General features: G+C 38.4%; 1 protein-coding gene across 1 annotated transcript; it reads right to left on the reverse strand.

The window, feature by feature from the left end:
• Positions 1-4,643: 4,643 nt before the first annotated feature.
• On the reverse strand, positions 4,644-5,891 carry LOC116182492. Its single transcript, XM_031503026.1, has one exon. The coding sequence runs from the start codon at positions 5,889-5,891 to the stop codon at positions 4,644-4,646; it is 1,248 nt and encodes a 415-aa protein (XP_031358886.1).
• Between the last annotated feature and the right edge of the window lie 10,200 nt (positions 5,892-16,091).

Raw genomic sequence — 16,091 nt, forward strand, 5'->3', positions numbered from 1 at the left:
TAGCCTAATATACTATTTTACAGTTCCCAATATATACGAGAATATAAAAGATGATATACATCGATTTGATACCTCAAATTATGATATCAATAATGAATATGGGATTCCATTAGTCAATAAAAAAATCCCCGGTCTAATGAAAGATGAAAATCATGGGCACATTATGACCGAATTTGTAGGCCTTCGTGCTAAGATGTACGCTTATGAAGTAGAGGGAAAATTGACGAAAAAATCTAAAGGGTCTACATCGACTAGCATCAGAGAAATTACTCTAAATGATTACAAGAATGCTTTGTTTAACGTTCTAATTATAAAACGAAGTCAGCATCTTATTCGTTCGAAAAAACATACAGTATTTACGTTGAAGCAGGAGAAAGTAGTATTGAGTCCTCACGATGACAAACGTGTTATCTGTGCTAATAACATTGATACCCGTCCTTGGGGATTCAAATGTCATTGACAATGTCTCACAGCCCCTTTTTTACATTTCAGAATACATCCGCCACATCATGAACCATGAAAATTTGAAAATTCAGTTGGAGCATGAATTACATTACACTTCTGTTCCAGTTTATAAAAAATTTTTGAAACGAGCTCTTTTGGAAATTCCGTCCGTGCAAAATTATGCTTTAATTAATGAAATTTTACAGAACCTGGTCTTACCGGACGAATGTTTCAGTTGGTGTGCTACTTTTAGAAATATAAGTCCAGACAGTATTAGATTACTTGTAGATAGGAAGCTTGAACTAGATAAGTTAGTTGACTCTGTTATAAGTTCATCAAAAATTAGTGGCAATCAAATAGTAGATAGCTTACCATTAAATATCAAAATCTATATAACCAATTTACTTAATTCAAAGGCTGTTCATAGAAATATTATTTGTGTGATAAACGAAAGTATATGTGAATCTGCACAGTACGCTAATGTCAATGCTCTAGAAATGTTTATCGATATATGTATAGAGAAAAGTATCGAATGCAAATTTAACCCTTATGAAGATACTCGTCATAAACAAATTTACCGATGGATAATGGGAAATATACAAAAAGGAGAAGGTGATTCAAACGCAATTCTTGGCTGGACTTGTGGGCCAGATTCTTCAATCTGGCCATCCACCCAATTAATCGATTATAAGAAGACGTATGAGTTACTTTTAAAAATAATGAGTACAGATGATAGTGCTAGGAAAAAAAAACCTGTAAAAAAATATGTTGTATGGTAATTAAAAGACTAAATGTTTTTATTGACTTTTATTTACAACGAATAAGCTCACAACACAATGTTATTCTTATCAATCCAAGATCTTTCGTCTAATCCCCACCATTTGACATACACTTTATCTTTCTTCCGTCGTAGTACCTTTTCTACCAAGTATACGTCGGAATATTTTGCCTTTTGGAGTTCCTGCTCGTAGAATCCTCCAAGTATAGGTTTCCCGTTCATGTCTTCCAACAAATATGTCACAGGATTGGTTATTTGTACTTTTACAATTTTGAATAGTTCACTGGACCAGTTGGATGTGTAGCCTTTAGCAAATATAGATTTAAACTTACTAATTCGAACTACATCGCCAACATTAAATCGATATCTTTTGTTGAAAAGCTTGATGTGGTTGTAGACATTCAGCTGCGTGTCGACCTTTACTTCGATCGGCTTCATCCCCGTTGTTCGATGTTTACGATTATTGTATTCATTTGTGATCAATTCGATTGCATCAATCCATACATACTTTCCACGGAGACTAAACTGTCTGTATAAATAATTTTTGATGGTTCTAATTGTTCTTTCGGCTATGGCAGCCTTTTTTGTACTGTACGTGGAGTAGTGATTAATGCGTTCTTGCGTCATCAATTTGGCGAATGATTTGTTATAGAATTCCTTCCCAGCATCGGTCTGTAGATTTTGTGGTCTACGCCTGGTAGTTTTGAAAATATCTTGCATGGCTTTTGTTAACTCCTCGCCCGTTTTGGTCTTCAATCCCCTTGTCCACAGATATTTTGAGAAACAATCGATAACTACCAGTATGTATTTGTAACCTTTATTCTGTTTAGCGTAAGGTATGAATTCGGCCAAATCTGCTTGCCAAAGATCATCATACCCTTTAATAACGGTACGTCTACGTGGAAACTTTTTGCGCGCTGCTTTATGTAGCTCATTTACCACCTGCTGCATCCTCTATTAGTTTATGCAATGTTTCTTTGACCGCTTTCAGCTCTTCCTCTAGCACCTCCACGTAATTGCGAAGACCGTCTACAGGTGCTTTCGCAATCTGCATATAATATGTGAAGAATCCCTTATTTATGGCATCGCCGTCGTCTATTGGTTCGCCTACATTCATTAACCGGTTTTCGTTGAGATTTAGTCTTGTTGATAGGTAGTGTTGTAAGGTTAGGGCATCATGTCGTTCAATAGGATCCGCAACATTACTTAGTCTCTTATTTTCCACATTTATCGTATCGTCAGTAATGGAAAATTTTGTCTTTAGCAGTTTTCCAAATTGAGCATGGGTATGCGAACGTCCGAATTTATCCATGGTGAATGTAATCAAAAAGACTGAAAAGGGGTATTTATACTAGTTGACGTAAAAATCGCTGCGTGGGCTTTTGTATGTAACCCTCCTCGTACATCTCTTCCACGATTGATATTATGTCATTTTTTACATCAGTGTTGCCGGCCATTTTTTCACCCCATAAAACCTCTAAATCACGAATCAATTCATGTACGCTATTCCAGTATTTGTATTCGATCGGTCGATCGACTTCCTTGAATAGAGTAATACCGCTTCCGGATTTCGTACGCCCCCTCTTCGCATCTTCCTCCTCCTTTAATAGAGGCTTTATTATGAGCGTATACTTTTTGCTCTTATTGCCACGAATCTGCTCGGTGGGATCGTAATTGCGCCGTGCGACATGAGTTGCTATTATTATCTGCTTATAGTTACTTCTATCCTGATTGGATACTAGCGATTCATCCGGCTCATTCATAATGATAAGTTCGTATAGGCCTGCTGTACCCTTATATCGAACGCCATTAATCATTAAATCGTCACCATTAATCATCACCGGTGTGTTGCCCATTGTCCACTTATCAGTCTCAACATTATAATGAATTCCAAAGGTTGTGTCAATTGCATTACTCGTATTTCTTATCATGCGCTCGACGTATATACGAGGTAGGTGGTTGTATTGTTCCAAAAAAGCTTGCGAACCTTGCATATCGAGTAATGAAGCAGATGATGATGCGATAGAGGACACTTCTTCTTCTTCCTCTGGTTGATGCTCTCCTATCACTGTACTCTGTAGAAATGATGGGGGCTGTCTCAATGATGGTGTAGCCGTGGGGCGAAAAGGTCTAACCATTGGGCTAATATCGGTTGGTGGATATTTTTGGAAGTAGGGAAGTCTAGCCAGAGGACTAATCTCGGTAAGTGAAGAGGGCCTTCGTCTCGCTCGCGAGTAATAAGGTATCGCAGGCGTTGAACGCTGTGGTGGCGACTTTCTTTTTGCGGGTGATAAACGTTTGGAAGGTGATGTAAATACTTCATCCTCTGGCTCCTCCTTTTTCGTTACCACCGATGGCAGTGGTTCGATTTTCTTTACGATCTGGGATAGCGGTTGAATTAGTGGTTTATACGTTCGTACAAATTCCAGTTCTCTAATAGAACGATCCGCTTTGAGACGATTGTACTTTTGTTGTATCGCTTTACGAGCCTGAACTATTCGTCTTTTCAAGGCCATCTCCTTATTATCCATGATGCGATCAAGGGAACAGGTAACAGATAAACAGGGGGAACAGGGGACCTATTTCTTGATAAGCTGTTTATTTTTGGAAGCTGTTGACTTGATAGCCGTTTATTTCCAACTGAACAATAAACACGTTCTCATGGTATTATATAGTGATCGAAACCTTTCCTGAAGCGACCGTTTCGCACATCTGCATCCTTATTGATCACCATAAAGCCATACGGAGTTCGCCAACTTTCCGAGCACATCTCTCGGAACAGAGGCATAGGTATAATGGGAGCGACGTGATCTTCATAAATGTGTCGCAAATTCAAGTCGTCCTGCTCGAATAGGACAATTAAGTTAGCATTATCTCTAATCAATTGTTTAGGAATTTTAGAATACGTTTGACCCAAGTAGAAACAATCGATAGCGTTATGTCTACCCATGGAAAAGTACGCTCTAATGTTATCCTGTTTTTCACAAGCGATATCGTCAAAGATAAAAATTGAATTAGGTTTGGCCGCATTTGGTTCCATAATGTCGGAATTCTCGCTAAATGTGAAGAAGCCAATATCCTTCATCGGCTGCAGAATTTCCCCCAAAAGTTTATATTTCTCTTGATTCAATGATTTGGAATAGACGTACACGTGTTTGAAACGTAGACCATTGGGCTCAGTTAACAGACTGAGCATCGTATTTGTTTTACCACAATTAGACGGTCCGCAGATTAAGCATCTTACGCTATTTGGAAGTAACTCGCCATGTTTTTTGCCCTCTACATTTGTCGTTATAAAGGTATCCAGATTTTGAATGGACAGCTTATGCTTCTGCGTCACAACCTTCATTTTAGACGGTTGAAATAAAACTACGAACATTTTCCTCAATACATTTTATTTATACATTAAAAAAAATACAACTTATAGTTTTTTCACTTCTCCAGTCAAAGGATTGTATTGAACTAGTGCATCGTGCAGGATCAGACAATAAGCAACAGTTCCCGCCTCGAAGGCCTCCATCGACTCCATTTCCAGCTTAACATCTACCGTTGAATGCTTCAGAGATTCGTTTTGTTTTGAACAGTCTAGCACAAAGATTGGACAACTTTTAAAATACAAATAGTCAAACAGAGCGTCTTGCTCATCCTTGGCATAATAATCTCGTCGAAAGTTTACGTAGTTTTGATACGCCGTTATGTACTTATTTGCATTAAAATCTAAATGCATCGCCTCGTACGGATAACTTTCAGAGTTGAGATGCAATTTTAGATTTCGAATTTTGACGTTATCGAAATCGCCCGCTCTTGTCTCATGCGAAAACTTCTTCCCGCTACGTTGAAATGCAACAATTGCCCATCGAGGTTTTTCTAATTGAGTTGAGGTCTTGATTGGCCATATATCCGACTGTGCCTGTTTCAGTGCGGGTAATTCGTACAGTTCCCACTGTCGAAAAGGTATTGTAATTGTTGCACCCTTATTGATCCGTTCGTATAGGCCAATTTTGGCACTGTCGCTAACTGTCACGTGCGGAACTTTCCATTGAATTTTGGTTAACGATATTACTGCATCGTTGGCGGTTCCTATGTAACAATCGGAATCGCTTCTAGCACGAATTAGCACCATTTCCTGTCGCATGTTTACGATAACCTGGCGATAATCCTCCATGCTTCCAAATATGTGCTTTAGCGGTATGCAGACAGTGAAATGTTTTTCTTTGTTGCTCTTGTTGTAATCTACTTGAACGGATTCGTTTGTGGGTGACCATCCCAAATGCTGCATACCTTTGCTTTCGGTAGACGTATACGACACGTATCCTTTGAGGGAGGATGTAATTCCAGGATTCCTACACACATCCACTTTTTGTCCTCCCAACTCGTAGCGAATTTCCTCGAAAAGGAATGGAGCGAAATTGTTTGTTAGGTTGCATGTTTTTGCAATGGCGCCCTCTTCTTGTGACTGACTCCATTCAATTTTTCCTTCTATGTACAAGAAGCTATCGTACGTGGCAGTTATCAGTTCTTGATTTTGAATTAATATACGGATTTCACTGGAAAGTCCAAAATTCGAAGACCCTCCGTATGGGAGATAGGTGTGAATATCGGACTTGATTACGGTCTCATCAAAACGTGCGTTTTGAAAGACGTTTAACGAGTCTGCAGCCGCCGTCATTTTGCACTTTCAGACCAATTGATTCCAAGAAATATTTTTCTGTTGGCGTTAATGTGCCCGGTCCCTGTCTCAATTGAGAATAAGTAGATTTCCGCTTACGTCGGTTATTTATAGTATTGAGGAAGGATGGCAGTGGACCTTGATTAATACGTAACCCCATATTCTTTTAACTCTAATCGTACTGTAAAAGGCTCACTTTCACCGAAATCGATTGGTTCGCCCTTTTGATTTGTCAGCTTTATTGTTATATTGCTAATTCTACTGGTATTAACTTGCAAATATTGAGTATTACTGGGAATTTTATCTAAGCGGTAACCCGGTGGAACAGAAACATCTATTTCGTAAAGTACTTTAGCGGGATTTCCGTTGCGATAGGATCCCGTAATAAGATTGCACTCTATGTGAATGTTAGTATGTTTAATGATTTGTATATCTAAAGCAGATGTATGTAGAACGTTCGCTTCCAATATCTTCGATTCGAAACCGAGCATGCGTCCTATGCAGTCTCTTGGAGTAAAATCTATATCAAAGTCGCAGCTAAGTTCGCACTTTAGCGTATTGTTATTTGCACGTAAACTAAAGCGATTTGTTGGAATGCGAGCTTTTATATACGCGCTTAGCTCTTCCAACTCGTATGCACCGTGCGGAATTGCTATTCCGTGGGAATTATCACCTCTCCTAAAATAGAATTTATCGTTTCCCGCGTGAATATTTCTAATACTGTTACAGCCATAGAAACCGACCACCCCTATTACGTACAATTTCTCGGATGGAAGTTCTATGGGTGGATAAAAATCATGACTGGCTGTATTTCCAACGCCCTCTATGCTGAAGGTTGTCGACATTATGACTACAGGTATCGAGATAAAATGCGTGTTATTTATACAGAAATTTTAAGCACAGATGACCGCAATTCGTTGTTCCAAATTGTTGCTCTTGCCCGTAATTATAATAAATTTTACAGTCGCGGAAATACTCAATCACTTCTCGTGGTGGTGGAATATTACCGAAACTATCATAGTACCACACTCGTTCACCACGTTTTTTATAAGACACCCAATGAGTGCCACGCCCTCGTTGGTTATCTAAATTAATAACACCGGATTCATTTTTCCATGGCGATATAGGCATACTATCTCGCATAAACACATCCCTAAAGTATGGTACACACCCTCTTGCATGCTTACGTAGATCTACATCTGTCAACGGCCGCTTGGGCAATTTTTGAAGTTTTTTTTTTTCGTAAATGCAAGGCTAAACTGCCTCCCGATTTGTAAGGTTTCAAGTACAGCGCACCGCCACTTTTATTTCCTATAGCGATCGATTCCATCGTGCGATTATGGCGTGATGTTTCATCTAGCATTTTACGAGCGTCACGGGATGCATTAACTGCTTTAGCAATGCCTGCAGCACCGCCGGCTAAAGCTCCAACTGCTGACAGACCAGCAAATAGGGGTATCAGGAATGGTAAAAACCCTCCCTGTTTTGGTATGGGAATTACTCTAGGCACGCTTACATTTTTCCTACCACCTAAACTTTTTACTGCCATATTTGCTGCCGTAACAGCTGACTTTATTATATCCACAGTATTGCCGCTTTTCCTCATTTTCTTAGCAATCTTCCTACGCAAGTTCAATAAACTGCTCTTCTTCCCCTTAACTCCCATCCCCAACTTTCGTTTCACTTTCATAATGGTGCCTACTGTAAGAGCGGCAGCTCGTTCACCTAACTTTGCGTTGGAAGCTTTTAACCGTTCCCAAGCTTTCCGCTCTAAAACGCGATCTGCTTGATGTCGTCTTTCCAAGTCTTGGTTATCCCTATAGCTAATGTCGTGCTCTTTGCACTGAGCGTCTAGCGGGTTTATTCCGGGATCGCCTCGCTTTAACCTTTTATCTAATTTAGTGCCAGGTCCGCAATACTGATAGCCTGGAATATGTAGCTCAACTGGAAGTTTGTTTATGAGAGTATTAACCAAGCCACTCCCACCCGTACACTTCCGCTTCCGATTCAACATTGTTGACGTGTAGCAATTGGTTGCGATATTTATAGGAAACCATCCATCAAAAGAAAATGCTCAAATAAAGTAATAACGTTTACTGAGGTCGATATATGTGATACATTAAATAAGTAGGTCGATAGTGTAGGATTTCCATCATGCAAACTGTATTATGAGAATTTACATTGTACTTATAATTTAACACATTCTCAATATCGCGATAGATGTCATCGTTGTCCCCATCGTCACCAAATTCCATTTTCCGAAAGTGTCGATAGTTATTCACCTCTTCAATGATGTTTTGATAGAAAGAGGGCAGCGCGTAAGATTCCAATAATTCTAGTCGATAATTGATAATATCTTTTAGGTTGAAAAACTCTTCAATGTCGTTCTTGTTCATTGTGCAGGAATGGTTCCCGCGTCGAATTGTCACACTCTTTAACATTCTCTCAGCATCCTTCACCGATTGCCAATTATAAAAAATTGTAATATTGTTAGTAAGTGATTCAGAACTTTCCTCATATTCGATATCTTCCTCTTCTTTAACATTAGACCAATTAATACGACCTTCAATTTCATGCGATCGAAGAAATTTCATTTCAAGGTATGTTTGCCACCTTAGAAGCGTTTCCCAATCCTCCTTCACCATCACTATAGCATCGTCGGAGGAGCAAGCGATTCGTAGAACTGGTGTAAGATTAAGGTGTGTACTGTAACCTACTTCAACGAACTGACCATCGAGGAGATCGTACGAAGTACAATCGATTAAACGTTCTTCGATCACTTTATTATGTATATTTTCAATGTGGGGAGGTGAGGGAGTAGCATCATCATCATCATCATCTCCGTTGCGATTACAACACCAACACGAACACGTAAAGTAGTTATTATTGAAGCTATTTTTGGTATCTATGTGCACTGATTTCATAAGAACTGCACACCTAGACGACGATGCCAAAACTGAGCAGTTTTATGATGAAGTACTAATTTTATTATGAAATAAAAAAAAAATTTCGTATATCATGTTTATTTTTAGACTTCCTTATTTACACAATTTCTATATTTACATAAACTTTAAATTAGTCGTTTGCCCAGCAGATCCAGCACTCGCTATGTATATATCCTTATTGGCTATAGAGGCTCTGAATGTTCCAAGACGATTGTCCTCTTTAAAGTAGTTGTAGAAACGCAAGGGTAGAACACATTTGAAATTTGCAGTCTCCACCACTATCCGGTCACCAAACTTTGTGTTTATTGTATCTATGCTTACGATTCTGTATTTCTCGCCCACCTCCATGTCCTTCACGTTTTTGAACGGTTTACAGAAAGTCGTATTGTTTAGCGCATCAAGATCCATTTTAACTACTTCGCGTACACTTTTGGAATGATTTCAAGCACTACTACAGCCTCACTTATATTGCCAATGTTATGGAGGGGAGAGTCTGTCACGATAAACTTTGTCACGATGACTCTGCTCTAATACAGGAGATAGAACTCTATTAATCTGTTCGATTTTACACCGGAAACGAAATCTATCGAGGGCGGCGGTTTCCCATGGTCCTTTTCGCGCTTCACGGTGAGCAAACGACCACGTCAGCATTTTATATACACAATTCTGCGATTCATCAATTGCAACGGTCTTCTTCATTGTCGGGAAGACTTATCCACTCACTTAGCTCACTACTAAATTGCTCCAACTTAGCGTCCTTCAATCTGTGTATGAGACATCTCTCACATATTTTAAAGTTTAAATAACTGTCACAAATTTTTTCACCCAACTCGTACTTGTTAGCGATGGCCAGACACTCTTCTACACTGTATTCCCCGTTCCCGTACACGGATTCATGTTCAGCGTCAAATACTAACGCCGATAAGAGTTGCCTGAGGCGTTCAACTGCCGTTACAAAGTCGCTTGCTTTGGTCCATGTCTGCTCAGCATACGCTATCCATGCCATGATTACTATTATTAAATATGCCTAAATCTGAAGACTTTATAATCGCTACTCCCCTCCAAATTCTGGAGGTCAATGACCTACCCCCTCGGCCCCACCGACTTCGTGGGGTCGTTAAACCTCTCCACCTTCAATCGATATTGATCGCTACTCCCCTCCAAAATCTGGAGGTCAATAACCCCCCTCAGCCCCTCCGACTTCGTGGGGTCGTTAATCGTTAGGTTATTAATCTCTCTATTTAGTCACCTTCAAATGACACTAGAAAATCACCTTATGGGATTTTACATGGAGTTGAGTTAGGATCGGCCCTATATGGCTATCGTTAGGTTATTAACCTCTCTATTTAGTCACCTTCAAATGACATTGACACTAGAAAATCGCCTTATGGGATTTTACATGGAGTTGAGTTAGGATCGGCCCTATATGGCTATCGTTAGGTTATTAACCTCTCTATTTAGTCACCTTCAAATGACATTGACACTAGAAAATCGCCTTATGGGATTTTACATGGAGTTGAGTTAGGATCGGCCCTATATGGCTATCGTTAGGTTATTAACCTCTCTATTTAGTCACCTTCAAATGACATTGACACTAGAAAATCGCCTTATGGGATTTTACATGGAGTTGAGTTAGGATCGGCCCTATATGGCTGCAGATTTTCATTTCGAGATCTTTGAAATTCATTGTAAGTAATCATGCGTGCAACAGGGGAATTAATATGGACAACTGAACGTACATGCGGGATTTTGAAAAAAAATTAAATTTCCTCTTATTCTAGGATCCGGGACGTTGAAACCTATTAAAGAAAGTAAATAATTCGAATCAATTTGATTATTTAATAATTTAAATATAAACAAGAGGCAGCTATCCCTTCTATGATCACTAAGAGCACTATAGTTGTACAATTTCGCTAAATCACGATAATGTTCATAGCGAGGATACTCTCCTGTGAATCTAAAGTGGACATCTAATAAATTTACTCTGGATCATTTCAATTGCTGATGTGTGTTTATTAGTATAAGGTGACCAAATAATAGCTGCATACTCCAGCTTGGACCGTACCAATGCATAGTATAGTAATTTGTAAGATTTCAAAGTTTTAAAATATTGTGACGATCGTAACACAAATCCTAAACTGGAATATGCAGATTTAATCACATTTCAATGTGCAACTTGAATGTCAATTTATAATCAAACATAACCCCCAGGTCTTTATGATTGCTTACAACATCCAGTAATTTCCCATGTATATTGTATTCGAATACAATGTTTTGTGCTTTCCTAGAAAAACGCAAACATTTACATTTTGCCACATTAAAGGGTAGTTCATTATCGCTACTCCACTGAAGTATAGAATCAAGGTCTCTCTGCAATTTTTTACAATCCAAGACGCTTCTGATTTCATAGCTTAATTTTAGATCATCTGCGAACAACAAGACATTCGCATGCTTTACTACATCAACCAAATCATTAATTAATAATACAAATAACAACGGTCCTAAATTTGACCCTTGCGGTACTCCTGAGGGTGCATTGAATACACTGGATGTAGACGATTTGAAGTTAACAAATTGTTTGCGATGTGAAAGGTAGGACGCAAAAAATTGTATTAAAGCGTCAGAGAACCCAAACCTACACAACTTTCTCAGTAACACATCATGATTTACACTGTCGAAAGCCTTAGAAAAGTCTGTATAAATCGTATCATATTGAATTTTATCATGTAGAGCTCTTGAAGCATTATGTGTGAACTCTATTAAATTCGATATGGTTGACTTTTTTTTAAGAAAGCCATGTTGCTGTTCAGAGATGTGCATTTTTACGTGAGTATACAGTCGCTTATGAATTACTTTCTCAAAAATGTTTGCCGGAGCGGATAGAATTGCGACTGGCCGATTGTTTTTAATGTCATTTTTGGATCCAAATTTATGGATTGGGCATACCTTTGTAATTTTCCAAATATCTGGAAATTTACCAAATTTTAAGCACAAGTTATACAGTGTTGTTAATGCGGATACCAGGATGTCTTTACAACCTTTAAAAATATACGGTGGAATTCCATCCGGTCCAGCAGCTTTTTTAGGTTTGAGTTCCTTTACCGCCTCCTCACCATAGTAATTTTAGGTGATGTAAAACAAAGAAATGCGCACACATATCGTTTCGTTGTCATATGTACACCATTTCCGTACATTCTGCGCATACGCAATAAAAAATTCGCCTGTAGTTCAAGGCGTCCATTGAAATGGATATTGCACAATTTATCAACATATACAAAGCTAACCCGTGTCTTTGGCGGGTGAAAAGTAAGGACTATTTAAATAAAAATCTGAGAAATAATGCGTATGACAAATTGATCAAATATTGTAAACCTGCTTTTGCGGAGGCACATCGCGACTTTGTGTCCAAAAAAATACAAAGCATCCGCGGGTCTTTTCGGAAGGAGTTCAAGAAGATGAAAGAACGTAGTGGCAAAGGAGGAGACGAAGTGTACACTCAGTCGTTATGGTACTATGACTTGCTGCTCTTTAAGCTCGACAGCGAAACCTCCTAGTACGAGTATAAGCAACATTCAGGATGAATTTGAAGAAAATGGTGGAGGTGAGGACGAGGAAGGCATAATCACAGATACACCAACAGAGGAGGTAAGCTTTTTATTGTGTAAAAAACATTTACATGTGCGTAGTAGATCGTAACTCAGGCACATCCTACACGAATCATGCGGTCTTGAAACTCTACTGCTCCATCTAACGCGTTAAAATAGGCTTTGTATTTATCGCGGTTTTCCTTGGGTGCTAAGGGAATATTTCTTGGAGTGATTTGCTGTAATCCTTCTAGTTGCAAAGTGTTACGCCACTCTCCAGCTTGCACAATGCCATGCGTAGTATCTTGTTGGTCAACCATTGTAGGCGTGCTACTTCTACGACGGAGAAAATTATGCAAAACACATATAGCCAACACAAAATAGCAAATATTTTCGTGTTGCATGTTAATACTCTTTTGCAGCACTCCAAAACGACTGGTAATAATCCCAAAAGCATTTTCTACAACGTTACGAGCACGCGATAACCTATAATTAAATACCCGCTTGCTGTAATCAACTTATTTTTGTGCGTATGGATTCAAAAAATTTACGCCTAATGCAAAAACTTCGTCACCGAGAAACACATAGTTTAAATTTTTCACAGTTTCGTCGTTACTCGGAAGGTGTAACTTTGATACCAACTTTCTGTGAAAATCTGTCTGTTCTACCACACCGCCGTTGGACCACCTTCCGGTTTTACCAACATCAACAAATACGAATTCATAGTTAGAATCAACGAGTGCCATGAGAACGATACTGTTGAATCCTTTATAATTGTAGTAGAGTGCTCCAGACTTCCGTGGAGGTTGTATCCGAATATGCTTTCCGTCTAACGCTCCCCCACAGTTAGGAAAGTCCAATTTTTTTTAAAGCCTATTGCTATCGTACGCCACTCCTTCGTGTTCGGGAACTAAAATAAATAAAAAAACTAAATTAAGGTTGATAAAACTACTTAATCTTTTTAGTATTCACTTTGTAGGCGGTTTTAGTTATTGGATTTGAACTAGTATAAGTAAATTAGGTGCATTCAAACAAAGTTTATTGGATGCATCTTTACAAAAATTGTAACAAATTTTTGTTTAGCGAGTAATTATTTGCAAAACTTATTCAATTATAGCTTCTTAGTCTCTATGGAAAAATTCTATACAGAAGGTCTTCCAGCCCGAGAACTCCATAATCGAAATTTCCTCCGGCACATAACTCATTTTAAATTTAACTTCTTTACTCGTCGTTGGCATTGAAGCAGTTCAATATCCCACTTTAATTTTTTCAAATTTATTAATCGTCGTCTTGGCAAAGGAACATAACCACTTAGAAGAAGTATACCAAAAAATGATCTCATTTTACCTTCAGTGATATTCACAGTTTTATTGCGTTTAGCTGCATACATATTGCTTTTGCTCACAAACATATCCACCACTTCTTGATCCATGAAATAATACAATAACTCGATTGGGGAATTCTTATTTACAGCAGTAGAAATAACAGGCCACACTACTTGTGGTAACGTTAAGTCAGTATTTTCCCAATTGTATAATTCTAAGGGGTATATTATCCTCCTCATCATCATCATCATTATGGGACGATACATTGTTTATTTCAGCTTCTGCCATTAGTTGACTTCCCGGTAGGTTATTTATAGGCACACAGTTTTCGTCACCAGAATCTTCGTCGGTCCGGTCATCATTAGCGTTGATAGGGGGCATTATGGTTATATTTACTTCCTGGTTATCATTGGCGGGGCCTTCTTCCTCAAATGCCGCCAAAAGTTCATGAGGAGTAAAAAACCCCTACAATAAAATACAGTGTTAGTCTATGTACCTATTGTCCTTTAAAAAGGACGGTCATCTTTGAGGCTATATAGAAATAAACCAGTAGTAATTTAGAGGTTACACCTTATAAACATAGAATTGCCATGCTTTTCTAACTCTATTATCAGAATTTGACGGTAGAAAAAACTAGCTAACGAAAATATTACTTACCTTTCCAAGTTCAGACTCCGGGCATGCGTCATATCAAAAGAACACATGATTATCAGAGCTGATTACACTAAGAAAACAAGGATTTATTTTGCCAACGCAATGATCAGTAGCTCCAACAACTGTCTTACGTCATCACGCCATCTGCATAGTACTACCCACAATTCCGAAATTCAGTAATTTGTAACAACCTGTACTGCGTCCTTTTAAAAGGACAATAGGCATATCTGGGAGTAATCTTGCAATCACAAAGTCACGTCTATTGTGCCTTCAAATACACAAAATCATTTAAGTGCACTATCAACCCTTTAAATGAAAGTTTTTCCGTTTTTAGTCCCAAATTTTTCAAATGGTAATTCCCAATTCCCCTTCTGTATAGAAGGGAAGTGACGTGTTACACAAATTTTGATTAGCCAACTAGCAACCAACCTTACTAACTGACAACTATCAATCGTCTCCTCGAGCATATTTCCCAGGCTAATTTTTTCCTGAGACCGCAAAATATATCGTCGCAATGACCCGTCTTAACGTGGTAACTTTACAATGTATTTTTTTTAAATAAGCGGTTTTTTGTTCCATTCTCATTCACGACGGGTGTGACTGAATTACGCTTTGTAAAATATAGTTTATCGCTTTCCTGTTTATTTAGATAAGACGTTCGCAGTATTTATTCCAAGAACCGAAATCGGTTTTTTTTAATAGACCACTTACACTCTTTTAGTTCTGAATTCTACCGCTAGGCGGTTGTTGTCGCACTTTGGTATTGGATCAGCTGATCTCTGTGTATTTTCGTATTAGTGTGAGTAAAGAATAAGAAATATGAGTATACAAGATCTAACGATAAGTTTGTGTGGCGCTGATTTTATACAAAACCCACGTTAAATAAAGGGGATACCTCGACTAGCGGCTGGATAAACCACACAAAATATTAATGCTCAGGGTAGGGCGTTCCGTAACGATTTGACTTACCAGGTGAAAGGGCGCCACCTTGTTCTCTAAACGATAGAATTGTAGGCTCAACCTGAACAAGGAAGGGTGAGCCACCGTAGGGTAGCACAGTACTCCGTAGGATGGAATAAAATTACTAAACACTGGAGGCAAATACCCTTTGGTATAGGTATAATTAATAAATCTATATAAATATAGCTGGCTCTATAGCCACCCGCAAACCAATACACATTAGATAAATAATACTAAGAATAATACCACACACGACACAAAACAAGCAAATATGAATCTGTATAAATCTATGACTAGTGAGTAAAGAATCCCTGAAATATCACATGCAGTATAGGGCAGAATGAAACTCACACCCAAAAAAAGAACCCTAAAAGAATGCCAGTATTAATTTGAATTCCTTCCCTGTTTTTTATTCATACCTCAATGAAAAAGAGGGTTTCTTTTATAGTTTACAATAACAAGATGGCCTTGATCGTTAGCTATCGGAATTGATTGAAGTGTACAACAGGTGTCAATCTAAAAGAACGTCATATGTGAACAATAGGTACACGACAGAGATGGTACTTACGTCGAAAAAATTAACATATCCCATAAAGGTTAATGGGCTAAATGGTCTCCACCAAATCCCAACTCATTCGTATTCCATGGACTCAGAAATCCGCCATCAGCGATACTTAATTAACTTAAATCCATGAAGAATTTTAACGACAAAAATTTACAACCTGTTGCTAT

This window comes from Photinus pyralis, unplaced genomic scaffold (assembly GCF_008802855.1).
Source record: "Photinus pyralis isolate 1611_PpyrPB1 unplaced genomic scaffold, Ppyr1.3 Ppyr1.4_unclustered_Scaffold5634, whole genome shotgun sequence".
Classification (NCBI taxonomy): domain Eukaryota; kingdom Metazoa; phylum Arthropoda; class Insecta; order Coleoptera; family Lampyridae; genus Photinus; species Photinus pyralis.

What these genes read in the sequence shown, in the direction of transcription:
- LOC116182492 (XM_031503026.1), bottom strand. Translation starts at nt 5,891, where the DNA reads ATGACGGCGGCTGCAGACTCGTTAAACGTCTTTCAAAACGCACGTTTT.